The following is a 16,224-nucleotide window of genomic DNA, read 5'->3' as shown; positions in this document are numbered from 1 at the left end:
CCTAACATCTCTTGCTAGAACAAAGTTGTCTAGGGTTTACTTCAAATCCTGGCATTCTTTTAGGTCTCCGCCATTTCACTTGCTTCAATCATCAGTGACTTTACAGGGGTGATCTCAATAACTTTTCTTCAGCACAACTCTGATACCATGTTAATTTTTCTTAGGGCGTATTGTTCTCTGCTTTGATAATTGCATTCTTATATACTTTTCATAATTTACATATTCATTCACAATAATATAACTTAACATCATTAGCAATTATGTAGAAAGAACAACATCAACAAAAATGCAGCAGAAATAAAAGGAATATTAGAAGCAAAGCATACAAACACATAAAGGCACTAGGATTGGTCAAAGACCAGGGAAAAACCCCACAAGGTGGAAAACCCAGAATTCAATTCTTCTTCTTCTATTAGATTTCATCAATTGTCCAGCTAAGATACAAAGTATATTGAGATACATCAACAATACTGCCATATCATGGTTTACTGCGCCCAAGCATTAGTTCCATTGTTCATGATAGTGTATAGCTTTGTTATCTTTGTCCTTGCCACTATATACCATCACTGATCCACCTTTGAAACTGTCTAAGTATTATATCTTCTTTCATCAGAATAACATTAGATCCCAAGCAGTATGCATAGGATTATATGCATTAGAGAGGTCATGTATTAAGTGGGACATGGTACAGGCATATTTGTCAAAGTATCACAATAAATTTGCTACGGAGATATGAGGACATAAAGAGATACACAACCACAGATATGTCATGGTGACCATGTCAATGTAGGTGGAGTCTGCCATGTCAATGTAGGTGGAGTCTGCCATGTCAAATGTATGGTGTCTGCCATGCCAAATTTATGATGTCTACTTGTCCATACCTGAGATGTCCGCCATGTCAAATATGTGATGTCTGCCATGTCCAATATATAAGATGTTTATCATGTTAAATACATGATGTCTGTCATATCCATACAAGAGACGCCTGTCGTGTCAAATACATGACGTCTACCATGTCCAATATATGAGATGTCTGCCATGTCCAATATATGTGGCGTCTGCCATGTTATACCTAGGGTTACATAGAATTTGCCACAGTGTTGGATCAACCTTTCACTGGTTGTGCTAGGGTTTCAAGATCCCAAGCATTTATTATATCCAAACTCTTATTGCAAGCACACTTCAGGGGTTGCTTCCAAACCCTAACCTCTCTTACTAGAAAAAAATTGTCTAGGGTTTACTTCAAATCCTGGCATTCTTTTAGGTCTCCGCCATTTTCACTTGCTTCAATCATCGGTGACTTTACAGGGGTGATCTCAATAAATTTTCTTCAGCCCAGCTCTAATACCATGTTAATTTTTCTTAGCGCGTATTGTTCTTTGCTTTGATAATTGCATTCTTATATACTTTTCATAATTTACATATTCATTCACCCCAATATAACTTAACATCATTAGCAATTATGTAGAAAGAACAACATCAACAAAAATGCAGCGGAAATAAAAAGAATATTAGAAGCAAAGCATACACACACATAGAGACACTAGGATTGGTCAGAGACCAGGGCAAAACCCCACAAGGTGGAAAACCAAGAGTTCAATTCTTCTTCTATTAGATTTCATCAACTGTCCAGCTAAGATACAAACTATATTGAGATACATCAACAATACTGCCATATCATGGTTTACTGCCACCAAACATTAGTTCCATTGTTCATGATATTGTATAGCTTTGTTATCTTTGTCCCTGCCACTATATACCATCACTGATCCACCTTTGAAACTGTCTAAGTATTATATCTTCTGTCATCAGGATAACATTAGATCCCAAGCAATATGCATAGGATTATATGCATTAGAGAGGTCATGTATAAAGTGGGACATAGTACAGGCATCTTTGTCAAAGTATCCAAAGTATCACAATAAATTTGCTACGGAGATATGAGGACATAAAGAGATACACAACCACAGAGATGTCATGGTAACCATGCAGGTGGACTCTGCCATGTCAATGCAGGTGGAGTCTGCCATGTCAAATATATGGTGTCTGCCATGCCAAATTTATGATGTCTACTATGTCCATACCTAAGATGTCCGCCATGTCAAATATGTGATGTCTACCATGTCCAATATATAAGATGTTTATCATGTTAAATACATGATGTTTGTCATATCCATACAAGAGACGCCTGCCGTGTCAAATACATGATGTCTACCATGTCCAATATATGAGATGTCTGCAATGTCCAATATATGTGGTGTCTGCAATGTTATACCTAGGGTTACATAGAATTTGCCACAGTGTTGGATCAACCTTTCACTGATTGTGCTAGGGTTTCAAGATCCCAAGCATTTATTATATCCCAACTCTTATTCCAAGCACACTTCAGGGGTCGCTTCCAAACCCTAACCTCTCTTGCTAGAACAAAGTTGTCTAGGGTTTACTTCAAATTCTGGCATTCTTTTAGGTCTCCGCCATTTTCACTTGCTTCAATCATCAGTGACTTTATAGGGGTGATCTCAATAACTTTCTTCAGCCCAGCTCTATTACCATGTTAATTTTTCTTAGGGCGTATTGTTCTTTGCTTTGATAATTGCATTCTTATATACTTTTCATAATTTACATATTCATTCACCCCAATATAACTTAACATCATTAGCAATTATGTAGAAAGAACAACATCAACAAAAATGCAGCGGAAATAAAAGGAATATTAGAAGCAAAGCATACACACACATAGAGACACTAGGATTGGTCAAAGACCAGGGCAAAACCCCACAAGGTGGAAAACCAAGAATTCAATTCTTCTTCTTCTATTAGATTTCATCAATTGTCCAGCTAAGATACAAAGTATATTGAGATACATCAACAATACTGCCATATCATGGTTTACTGCCACCAAACATTAGTTCCATTGTTCATGATATTGTATAGCTTTGTTATCTTTGTCCCTGCCACTATATACCATCACTGATCCACCTCTGAAACTGTTTAAGTATTATATCTTCTGTCATCAGGATAACATTAGATCCCAAGCAATATGCATAGGATTATATGCATTAGAGAGGCCATGTATTAAGTGGGACATAGTACAGGCATCTTTGTCAAAGTATCCAAAGTATCACAATAAATTTGCTACGGAGATATGAGGACATAAAGAGATACACAACCACAGAGATGTCATGGTGACCATGCAGGTGGAGTCTGCCATGTCAAATGTATGGTGTCTGCCATGCCAAATTTCTGATGTCTACTATGTCCATACCTGAGATGTCTGCCATGTCAAATATGTGATGTCTGCCATGTCCAATATATAAGATGTTTATCATGTTAAATACATGATGTCTGTCATATCCATACAAGAGACGCCTGCCGTGTCAAATACATGATGTCTACCATGTCCAATATATGAGATGTCTGCCATGTCCAATATATGTGGTGTCTGCAATGTTATACGTACCATCTTTGATGTCTGCCAATGATTTTATTTTCAAGCAATTCAAAATTCTGTTTGAAGTAATAAAATAATTTTATGGGAATAAAAATTGTTGAGGCATAAATAAATCTGGGCTAGTATTGGAAATTTAACAATTCGCAAGGTTCCAGCAAACCCTATTCTTTGTTGAAGTGTTAAGTGTTTGAGAACAAGTTGAGCTTCTTCTCAGATTTATCATCCATAATATTAAAATATATATTCTCATTTAAAAATGTGTGTGTATGTTATATCTATGACTCACATGGGGAGATAAGGTAGAAATTTACTATAGCCTTGCCGCATATGGTAAAACCTCTTCTAGACCTATTGTCCATGGGTAAAAACCCCTCTTACACTTTTAAGTTCATGCCGCAGCTCAATTGGTTGAACCATTTACGCAAGGCATTTGGTTGATGGGGAGAATATATGTCATAGATTCAAACCCAATTAAGTCCCTCGTGATTACCAGTGGATATTGTGGTTTCCAGTTACACCACCCTCTATCTGGAATTTTTGGGAATACGGGGAATCCTGCTATGTTTGCTTTGGAAAACATCAGGGATGAAATATTTCAAGCAGAGAGGGATAAAATCTGATTGAGGTTCAAATGTTTTGCATGTTAAGATACTTGATAACATTGATCTAGGGTTATATATATCTACGTAGATGTGTTTTCCTAATTTTATAATTCAAATGTTTTGCATGTTAAGATACTTGATAACATTGATCTAGGGTTATATATATCTATGTAGATGTTTTTTTCCTAATTTCATAATAATAAGTAAATATTTATATTTTAGGTAATATTTTTCGTTGGCATGAATATTTATTTTTGTAGATGTTTTTTTCCTAATTTCATAATAATAAGTTAATATTTATATTTTAGGTAATATTTTTCGTTGGCATGAATATTTATTTTTTAGGTAATATTTTTCGTTAGCATGCCACGTCAGCATTACATTCACTCAGTCACGGTGAACAAATCTCCCAATAGTGTTGATTTTTCGCGTCAGTTTGATCTTTAAAAAAAAATTATATATATATATATATATATATAGAAAATGTCATAGACTGGTGGTACTAGTTGATATACCTGGGCTAAGGTGAGAGGGCCGGCCTTATTAGAGTGAAGGAGCTCATCGTACTGCTGCTTAATTCTCCTCTGCATCACGCTCCCTCTGCCCAAGGAGGTGAATGGATAGGGGCAGCTGCCCTTATGGCAATCCCCAACCTTCCAATTGCCGCATGTGCACCCTAGCTCCCCCTCTTCTTCTTCTTCTTCTCCGCCCCTCCCCGTCACAAGCTCCCCGTTCGCCGCCGCTTTTTTCTTCCGTCTCCTCCGCCGCCGCCTCCTTTTCTTCTCCACCCTACCATCTGCCCAAACAGATTCGCATCCCTCTCCACCTAGCCCCGCCACGTCATCGCCGGACATCTTCGTCTCCGCCTCCAGGCCACTATAATTCCCCTCCTCTGCCTCCAGCACAACGTAATTCCCCTCCGCCTCAGCGCCAGTGACGTTATTTTCCATGCCTAAGGTCACATGGCTCGTTACCGACCGGGCCTTATGGAGCGCCTTCGGGACCCCTGAAGCCCTAGTTTCTTCCCCCTCCTCTTCCTTTTCTTCGGCGTCCGCAGGGTCACATGGGCACCCATTCCCGGCGGACTGGAACGACGAAGCCAGATTTGTCAGCGCAGTGAAATTGGCGGCGTCGGCCTCCAGCTTTAGCCGGAAGCTCTTGGTTCGTCCCGAGGACATGAGGATCTCCAAAACCAACCTTCGCTGCGAATTAGTACTTGGCTTCCCTGTTTCGCCAGATGTGGAAAGCGTCAAATCCTTGGGCGTGGGATGGTTCTTCTTCGCTAAAACTAGCAGAAGAAGAAGAAGCAGGGCCGACAAACAGACTAAGCCCGCTGGCAATACCCACCACGTTTCGACTTCCGCTGCCATTGCAGTCCCTCAGAATAGTTCTGCTCAATCCCGCAGCTCGTCTAGATATAGTCACGCAAACAGTGGCCATGTCTTCTATATCGGAAAAGCGTGAAATAATTTTGGTTTTTATTTTTGCGTTGTTGGCAGGAGATTCATCGGGAAAAGTGCCATCCATCGTTTGGGCCCTCCCTGTGGCCCTAGGGCCTCACATGTGGCCGTAGACCACGTGACGGGTGGCGTTGTTCCTCCGATCTCGCAATGCAAAGCTTTCGCTTCTGCGGATAACGATGGCCTTTAGTGGAAAAAGAAATTGGGAATCATCCCGCAATCTCCTCGGTACAAGGATACGTTGTACAATGTTATTATTTATTATTCATTGGATGGACTTTGCCATAAATCATTCTCTTCACAAGTGTACTAGATAAGGAATGTCTTTGTGGATGTTTAATTATGTCCAAAATTTATGGTGGACATTTCATCCATGGTCATAGACTTTGTTTAATGAAGAAATGTTATTTTCTTTTATTATATATAATTAAATTTATATGTATTTTAAATTATAAAAATGGGTGAGAATTTTTTTGGAATGAAATTGTGTGCAGATGGATTATTTTGGGTGTGTATTTTAAATCATAAAAATGGGTTTTACAAACTGTGGTTACAAGTTAAGAGAATTTTTTTCGAACTAAATTGTGTGGAGGATGTTTAATCTTGTTCAATATTTTGGGTGGACACTGAGTGTGGAGTGTCTGCCCGAAATGTTGGATAGGATTAAACATCCTCCACACAATTTTATCTCAAAAAAAAAATCTCAATATGAATAACTTTGGAAACATCCGAAATGTTGGATAGGATTAAGCATCCTTCACACAATTTCATCTCAAAAAAAAAAATCTCAATATGAATAACTTTGGAAACATACACTCTTTCAGTGGTAACAAAGATAATATTGATATCTATCAATCTTATTAGTCAATTGAGTGTGTCCCAAGGGGTTGGGAGGGTTTAATGATAGCCTTCTCACCCAAATTCAAGTCTTATTGATATGACCATGTATAGTTATCCTAAAATATGTGGATTATATTGAAATATGTTATATTATGTATTTTTTCCTTGAATTGAGCAAGAAGAGGGGAATTTACTTTAAAAAAATCCACCAATCTTAGTAATGAATCAAAATGAATGTTGTACAAGACCAACAAATAATTGTTCTCTAGAAAGGTAATACAGGGTAAATTACTAAAGATTTTTAAGAACAAAATCTATTATGATCCTTTTTAAGAATATAATGGATGGTTAAAGGGTTTATAGTAGAGTAATATTAATGGACATCATTGAATATAAGGTAGACTAGATTTACTATTCTTGTTATTCCTTTTTAAGAATATAATGGATGGTTAAAGGGTTTATAGTAGAGTAATATTAATGGACATCATTGAATATAAGGTGGACTAGATTTACTATTCTTGTAAATATTAAATGCTATGCAGGGAAAATTTTAAGGGTTAGTATTCAAAGATGGCTAATTTCTCATGCAATTTTGAAGAAAAAAAATCATGAATTTTCATTTTTCCTCAAAATGATTCGCCCAAAGTTTATAGCGTAAAATATTTTACCTTAAAAACCATCAAAATGTTATACACTATAAATACTTTAAAATTTTGATTCTTTAAACAAAAATATTGCCAAGGATTTTGCAGTTTGCATGTTAGGGATTACTAATATTCGCCAAGGTTTCTAAACTTTAAGAGAGATTCCTTCCATAAAAGAATCATTGTAATGGGTTACCCTGCTTTAAGGGTATTTTGATATAATCAAGCAAATGGGACTATATACATTATTCTTTTATATTTTGTGAGTAAGAATGTTTCCATATCTAAGGTACTTAACAAGTGGTATTAGAGCTCTATCTTGGGCAAAAAAAAAAGATTTGTTTTCTCTATTTCGTAGGTTTTCCAAGGGAAGAACACAGTCATGACACTCAAGTCAACTACTATAAATTTTCGAATGTAATTGGAAGAAATTATCTATATTTATGAGTTCATCGTGAAAAAACACTTGTGTTCAAAATAAATTGTCCAAATTAATTCAAGAAGTGAATATATCATGATTTTAGAGTTTTTATGTGACCATCGTGTGGACTATAGTGCAAATATCTTTTGGTAGGGTGCTTAAGATTATCATCATGCCAATGCCATTGCAAAAGGAATTTTGGGATTTAATTTTGTATGTTATATTATATTATATACTCCCGATCAATATTGAATGTGCTACAACCCTTGCAAATTTTCATCCTCAATGCCCTAGATCTCGTACTTATAATGACTAATGGCACTTTACACATATATATCAGCCCCCCTGCTTGAAGAATATCTAGTAATCTATGTAGATCATATGGCAAATGCAAATTATGCGGAAGAAACCCCTCCTATAATTTTTCTTGAAGAGCCTATGGAATATGAAGAGTATATCAAACATAGTTACACAAAGTGGAAAATATTCAACTGTGTGAAGGAGTTTGTATAGTGTGACTCCAAATGGAGCACTGCATACAAAAGATACAAGAAGCCTATGAAGCAATCTAAAGGATGGAAATTTGGGGTGATGTTGAAGATGATTATACAAGAAACATATGTTAGGGTTGGTGTGATTTACAAAAGGCTTGTGATAAATGGTATATGGACAATTCTAATTTATAGGAAAACATCTACTTTCACCTTCTAAATATTTGATGACTCTTCTCCATCTTATGTGGAGAACATTGTTGCAGGAAGTCAAGAGCTAGTTATGACTACTAATTTTCATCTTTCCTATTCTCTAGTAATATTGTACCTTCCAAATCCACATCAAACCTATTACACTTATGTGAGCAATTTTTTGGATATGGTTTGATCTATATATTTGGATCCACACGACTATGTTAAGCATTTAGAGCGCCATTCTCAGTCGAGTATTGATCTTAAGTATACTTAGTGAGGATTTAAGATGAGCCCTTGGACATGGAACTTGGGTTTATGGATAAACTCCTTGGATTACTTACGTATTGTAGTTGGTACTTGCACATGGGACACTAGACACGTAAACGTAGTTGTCAACACTTATACATGGATCCAAGTTTATGGTGGAGCTTATTACATTACTTCAAAATGGGGTAGCGCTTGTACATGGGACCCTGGTTCTTTGGGTTACTTCAATGTTGTAGTCAACACTCATCCATGGGACCCTAGTTTATGGTTGAGGGCAATGCTTTTCCAATGGAGGTTGGAAAGTTGGGATCCTCACTGGACATATAATGGGTGGCTAAAGAGCCCATAATAGAGTAGTAATAGTGAAAATCATTCAATGTAAGGTGGACTAGGTCCACTATGCTTATTATTATTAAATAAAACTCACGATGGTGCTTTGTAATATGTAAATATAACATAGTCGGGTTAAACAGGTTCACTAGTAGTTAGGAGGTTGTTATGATTACGGTTCTCTTCTTAGTTATAAACAAGAATGGAATCATCCTTATGGGAAATGTCAAGGTTTTTATATTTGGATATTAGCTCATTGAAATGTCACACAACCATAAGAGGCAAATGAAAAGGAATGGATTCCTTCCATAAAAGGATCATTGCAAGGTGTTTCTCCACCTTGATGGTATTTTGATATAATCAAGTAAAGTCGGTTTTCTATCTTATTCTTGGATACCTTGTGAGTGACTACATTTTAAAATCTAAGGTACTTAAGAAAGGCATCATAATGTAAACTACTAAAGATCCTTAAGAACAAAATCATCGGGTGCCCTAACTAGCACGAAATGTCATGTCAAATTGTTTATGGGCTAGTGCCTATGCTAGGAAGAGTGCTTTTATCCTCAAGGATCTGTTGATTTGTATAGTTTGGGAGGTACTCCCACACCATAGGGTAGTACTAGATTCGGGAGAAGTTTGGCCCACATGGGCTTTATGGACAAGTGTACCCAAGCAGTGGGTTTTGCACCCAAAGTTGTGGGCACAAAACTAAGAGGAGATTTTGATGTTTTGATCATTAAGAACATATGGGGCACCCTTAAGGGGCTAAGGGGTACCAAAGGCCTCAATGAGGTGGCATTGGATGAACGAGAATATTTTTATCTCTTAAGTTATCTACGATTGAGATACCAACTCAAGTCAGCTTGGTGGAAGTAGTGTCCCTTGAGGGCTAAAAGACTCCACCAAGATTGATGTAAGTAAAGATCAAATTAGTTAATTAGAGAGCATCCATCCAAGTGCATCTCATCAAAGTGAATAACAATCTAAGGAGGTCGTAGACCTAAAGCAACTCATCCAAGTGAAGAAAAAGATCGAAGTTTTTATTTTTCTTGTGTTATTTTAGATTGGCCAAGTTAGGGATCTTGTTAGACATGTGTAGTTGAGTTTTGGACATGAAGTTGATGGTAATTCTATGTGATCTAGCCGCAGTAAAATTAGTTTCTTAAGAGGATGGTCAAGTCCCCTACAGTGATTGTTTTGGAGGGTCGAAAGGCCTGTCATATAGCTGGAGCAAGGTCGCATTACTTAAAGGATTAGCGCAGATATTTCAGTGGTTGGAAGAAATGGTTACAAGTGTTTGTGAGGTCTATTGTGACAGAAAGTAGGGCTGGCATGGAGTTGGTTCAGGAACCCTAAAAGAGGTCTGCAAACCTCTATTCATTGTGCTCAAAACCGTGACAAATTCAGGACTATGTTGGACGTCTTGAAGAGGTAAGTGATTGGTATTCTTATGGATGATTTGCTAGGGATGGTAGGTTTGTTAATAGGCATTGACCAATAGACCAGTAGCCCTAAGTTATAGTGAGGATCCATTTTTTTGTGGGATATTACGAAGAGCCTTAGTTATGTACAATTTGAGGAGGAAAATTATAGAAGAGTGGGTTGTGGATTGAGCCATAGATACGTCAGCTTGTGGATTATGTGAGGGTAGTTTTGTGTGACCTAGTTCAGTGTGATTGTAGGTGGACAAACTAAGTATAAGAGGGAAGTTTGTTGAGCCCTAAGTTTGGTCTTCTTTGGAGTAACATAGATGCAAGAAGAGGGTAGTTGTGAATACCCTAAGAGATGGAACTCTTGGTGGAGCAGGAGAGCATCTAGTGGGAAAAAATTTATGGGCCAAAGCTAAATCACTATTGGAGTAGCAGGAGGGTTGATAGTCGCAGTTTGATGCGCTGGAGATGTGAGTTTTCTGAGGGATCAAAAGTTGCAGTGATTAGCAAAAGAGGAGGAAAACTACCTGCCATATGTGTTCAAGGTACGTGGATTGAAAGGACTATGGATGTGCACCATCAGCAAGTAAGTCAAGTGTACTTTGTTCAGGGAAAGATCAATCATCATAGTTGTTGATACCAAGCTCTAGTTGTGTCTTATATCACAGTTGATTGTAAGGGTCGTGATCCCTGGTACAGGAGCCCTAAAATTGTTGCATTAAATATTTGTAATATAACAAATTGTGGGTTAAAATTTGTCTTGTACATGTGGTTGGTCCACTGTTATTTATTTTCCGCTATGTAAAGTGCTTGTGTTGTGGCATTTGAGTGTGTTTGTGATCGTGATTTTAGACTCAAACTTGATTCTTAAGTATCGTGGAAAAATCAACAGGATCAACCTCAATCATTTTGTTGTAGTCCCATAAACAATGAGAGTTGGCTCTCTCGCCAGTCATTTCCCTACTTGGGATTTGTAGTCCACTATGGTTTAAATATAGTTAAAGGTACAAAGGAAACATGTCAAACCAAGGTACTTCAAGAACTCGAGGTAGATCCCAACTGCTATGTTGCTCTTAAAGTTCATGAACAACACCTTAATTTTGGTACAATGTGCCCTAGCTAAAAGTATAATTAGTACAGGAGTGCCACCTTCATCTCCACCTTGCTTGTTTGCACAATTTTTGCAAACACGAAATGGCACATATCACCAAGTTATCAAGCCAAGTAAAGAAGTGAAATGTCATGCATTATTAAACATGTATTCATATGTGATACAAAATATCCACTTTAATCATCCACCATGTTGTGTGAGACTTGGAAACCCACGAGTGTCTGTTTTGTGAAAGGGTTGATTTCCATGAAATGGGAGCAAGGAGCAATTAGCTACAAAATATACAGATCTGATCCTAAGAAGAGGTTCTTAATTGTTTATTTATTTCCAAATAAGGGTCATTGTGGTCGAATCATACCCAAGGATACAACAAAGCCACTGATCTAGATTTAAACATGAATGCAACAACTTACAGATATAATCATAAACATGGAGATGCAGTAGAAAAACACTTCATTTCATTAATAGAAAAATACTGAACTGTGCTTACAAACAGAATGGAAATGAGATAGCTCGGGCGATGGTAGCTTATCTCTAAGAAGAGATGTGGTGGCTACATGCCTCTGAACTCAATTACAATGAGGTTCAAGGGCATTTTTGTTATTGAATAATAAGATAAAACCCTAAACAACCAAAACCTTAACCCGAGGATATGTGACACCAAGAGTTTATGGGCCCCATTGGGGTTAGTTGGGCAGCCAACTTCCCGGGGTCGTAACTTGGTCATATTATCTTCGTTTGACACGTATGATACCTCGTTGGAAAGATCTCTTCGAGGACTGCAGTTATTAATGTAATTGTCATTGCATTCACTAAAACCGTTTAGGGCCTCAAAACAGCTCCGGAAGTTTAGGACCCGAAAATTGCCAAAATAGTAAATTTTGCTACAAATAAGGAAATTGAAAAACTGAAAGAGACAATGGTGTGGGTCCAAGTGGAATAGATAGTTGGCCACCCACATCCACTAGATCAATCCTCCCTCCTTAAGAAGCAATGGTCCCCATTGTATTGAGTGCCTCCATGAGATGGGGAAACTTCTGTTGGTGTGAGTTGTTCTGCAATGTCTGATGTGTCCAGTAATGGTGGGAAGCATGGTCGAAGGCGGTCCACATTGAAAACTGGGTGCAAGCCAAGGAATGGGGGAATCCTATGCTCCAAAGCATTGTCTCCCATAGTCTTGGTAATGGTGTAAGGACCATATCAGAGTGGTCTGAGTTTCCGATGGGCTCCGGTAAGGCATTATTTCTGCAAATGCAACCAAACTTTGTCGCCCACCTGAAACTTGTGTGGAACTCGATGTTGATCATGTCACTGCTTGTACTTGGCATTTTTCACAATGAAACGACAACATATCGCCCTATTGGGTAGAGGTGCTCTATGAGTCAGATTGAATGAATGCTTGACCTGATAGTGCAATGGTACCCCTGTAAGTGAGGAGAAGATGTCCCTGTGATCTTTCATGACTGTATCCACCTGCTTCTGCTGCGTGGAGGAACCCTTCCCGGGGGCCATGGATGTGGCTACGATCTTCTCCTTACTTTGAGAGCATTGCTTAGCAGAGATCAAAGAGGTGGTGGTAGGTGGGGCTACTTCTGGTATCCTGTATAATGTATTACCCAAAGAAATAATAACAGCGCGAGGCCTTGACTCATACACAACATGTCGCTTTCACAAGTATGGTTGGCCTAATAATACATCACAAACATCAAGAGGAGCAACATCACACAATACCTCATATGTGAAGGGCTTGATGTTGTAGGGAAGGCAACACTGTTGGTTGACTCAGAGATCATGTCCTTGGTGAAGACACCCAATACTGTACGACTGCAAGTGTGGTGTGGTCGGTAGGCCCAATTGCTTCACAACCTCTGCTGAAATGAGGTTCTTTTAGCTCCCACTGTCAACAATAGATTGCAGCGGCGAACCCTTCACCCACATATGTGAGTGGAAGAGACACTCACCCTCCTTTGGATCTTCGGGTTCATTCTTCTAGATCTTGGTGGTGGAAACAGTGGTGCTAGGCTCTGCATCAATAATTTTCTTCCCTTTGTCATTCCTCTTGTTAGGTTTTGACTAAGGGTCAGAACATGCATCTGATTCTGAAGCCTTCAACTCGGCCACCAGCGACTGCTTGGCCCGACACTCACTTGTGTTGTGAGTGGGGCTCTTATGGAACTCACACCACTTTCCTATATCCTTTTTTGATTTCACGGTGTTGTTATTTTCTTGTGGGTTGTCTCGGGTAACCCCGACTTGGCTTTGTCCTTGGTTCTGCGGTTTGAGGATGTCTTTCCATCACTTTGGATTCGCGGATCCAAAGTCTCGCTTCTTCTATTTAAACTTCTGCTTGATCTTGATAGTGTATCGGTACGTCGTGCCGAGCAAGGAGATGTCTAGGAACTCCATCTCATCCTAGATGTACCTATGTAGGCAGCTGCGGTATTTGAGCATCAAATGCCACTCAGAATCCTTGATACCCAACTTCATGTGAAGGGTATGAAAAATATTCGTAAACACTGACACGTCTTGGTCCCTTCCCTCTCGCAGTGTGGTCCACTTTATGTACTTATCCTCATAGCTCCCGACAAGGTAGTACTATTCCTTGATGGTGTCCCAAAACGAATTCCAAGTGGGTGCAACTGAATAGAGCGAGGGTTCCCTCTCGTCCTTCTGCTCACAGTATGTTTCCCACCAGCCCTTGACGTGGGGGGCAGTTTCGAGAAGTGCAAAAGTAATATTTTCCCGTCTGGAAAAATCGTGAACATAAAAATACCCTTCTAGTAGATTTAACCATTTATATATGGTATCTGCATCTATCTGATCCTCAAATATGGGGATTTCAAAATTAACGTGTACCTTAAAGGGTGTGGCGCTTCCAGAGTAGCTGCTGGAAGTAGATGCATCACCCCTGGGTAGCCGCTGAAGGATCTGGGCAAAGTTGTCCATCATCGTGTTCCTTTGTTGCTCGAGGGCTTCTTTGAGAAATATTTTGATAAGATATCCTACCCCCTTGTCTTTCTTCTCTTTCACCATGGGAGGTCATCAGGATTTGCAAGGTTGGTTTTGAAAAGGTTCGACCAGTTCAAGCCCTAACTCCTTATATCTCGACGTTGTTGGGGACATGCAAAGAAAAACAAAGAAAGAGCAGACCGCTCTGATACCATTGATCCAGATTTAAAAAAGAACACAACAACTTATAGATATAATCATAAACACATAGATGTAGTAGAAAAAACACTTCAATTCATTAATATAAAAAATATTGAACTATGCTTACAAACAAAATGGAAATAAGATATCTCAGGTGATGGTAGCTTATCTCTGAGAAGAGATGTGGTGGCTACATTCCTTTGAACTAAGTTACAATGAGGCTCAGGGGCCTTTTTATTATTGAACAATAAGAGAAAACCCTAAACAACCAAAACCCTAACCCGAGGAGATGTAACACCAAGAGTTTATGGGCCCCATTGGGGTTAGTTGGGCAACCAACTTCCCGAGGTCATAACTTGGTCATATTATCTTCGTTTGACGTGTATGATACCTCGTTGGAAAGATCTCTCCGAGGTCTACAGCCGTGGATGTGATTTCCCTAGCAAGTCTAAAAGCATTTTGCCAAAAAAAAAATGTCGTTTAGGTCCTCAAAATAGCTCCGAAAGTTCAGGACCCGAAAAAACTGCCAAATATAGTAAATTGTGTTATAAATAAGGAAACTGAAAAACTGAAAGAGACGGTGGTGTGGGTCTAAGTGGAATAGACAGGTGGCCGCACACATCCACCTGGATCAGCCACATTATACCAAATACCATGCAGGGAAAACCTTAATGGGTTCCAAAGAGGATTTACATATGGCCTTCATTGTTTACAATGAAGTTTTTTCTTAGACTAAAGTTTCTATATGAGAGATGTCAATTGAGGTTATCTAGAGTGGTTGGGAAAAATGGTTGTTATCTTCCCCACCCAGGTTCAAATCCCTGTTGGTGACATGATGAGCTATAATGGCTTGATAAATGTTGTTGTAATGGGTTCTTAATGCCTATGAATATTGTTGTATTGGCTTCAACCATGAAATATTAACTGAGTATACCTATGTGTTGGCTTAGTACCAACAACCTCACTCTATCCCTCGGGCTAAGAGCGAGGCTGATTTCTTTCCTTTGAAAATAAAATCAATTATATATATATATATATATATATAGAGAGAGAGAGAGAGAGAAAGAGATCCATTGCTCCAATTCCACCTTCAATTATGTCACCAAACATATAACCCTTCCAGGTTGAGCTTAAGGAAAATATTGTCTAGAATGAGGCCCTAGATTTATTCAATTTTAAGCATATCAAGGTTAGCTAGATGAACTCAACATTTAAGGTCGAACAATGCTTCTAAGATACTGCATGACCATCATAGATGTCTCCGACAGTGCTAATCTCTTTGCTTAAAAACTTTTTGTTTGTAAACTATGTCCACTCATCTAAGGGCTTTCTATCGAATATGACTATTTGTTAATGTTATTACATTAGACGGATGCTTTTGCATAGGCTTGGTGTCTATAATGTTAAATATGTCAAATTACCTCTTTAAGTGCTTGCTTGAGACGAGTTAAGTGATTATTATGATTTATTTCCTAAGTTTAACTTAGGAGAAGTACATTATTTAATGTTAACTAAAAAGCCAAGTTTTTAAGGATAAACAATTTAATTATTTAAGTGACTTAGATCTAATATCAATTGTTGATCACAAGTCAGGCTTAGGATTTAATCCTAGCCATTGATCGCTCAGGAGATTAGGGTTAGGGATTTGGATTAATTAAATTATAAAATAAGCCCAAGGGAGAGGTGAAGACACATTGTAATTGAGGAAGTGAATGACTCAATGAGTGACAGGCTCAGTGACTAAAAAGAAGAGAAAATAGTGCAATAAAGGTTTTTTGGAAGGGAAGTTAGATGAGGCCAAGTTCTTGGAGAGGGAGGCTGAAAATTTTTGG

At 38.4% G+C, this 16,224-nt stretch overlaps 1 protein-coding gene across 1 annotated transcript in view; it reads right to left on the bottom strand.

The window, feature by feature from the left end:
- Positions 1-5,502, bottom strand: part of LOC149188021 (uncharacterized) — a 47,026-nt gene extending 41,524 nt beyond the window's left edge. The window contains exon 1 of the mRNA XM_089411543.1: positions 4,569-5,502. Within this exon, the coding sequence (XP_089267669.1) occupies positions 4,569-5,423 (855 nt within the window). The 5' untranslated portion in view covers positions 5,424-5,502. The remainder of the gene's footprint in view (positions 1-4,568) is intronic.
- Between the last annotated feature and the right edge of the window lie 10,722 nt (positions 5,503-16,224).

Source organism: Pinus tabuliformis, chromosome 3_1, assembly GCF_031772625.1.
Source record: "Pinus tabuliformis cultivar Carrire ecotype Pingquan chromosome 3_1, CPIR1, whole genome shotgun sequence".
In the NCBI taxonomy this organism is placed as follows: domain Eukaryota; kingdom Viridiplantae; phylum Streptophyta; class Pinopsida; order Pinales; family Pinaceae; genus Pinus; species Pinus tabuliformis.
Note: the sequence above shows the minus strand (reverse complement) of the source record. Positions and strands in the feature narration are given on the sequence as shown.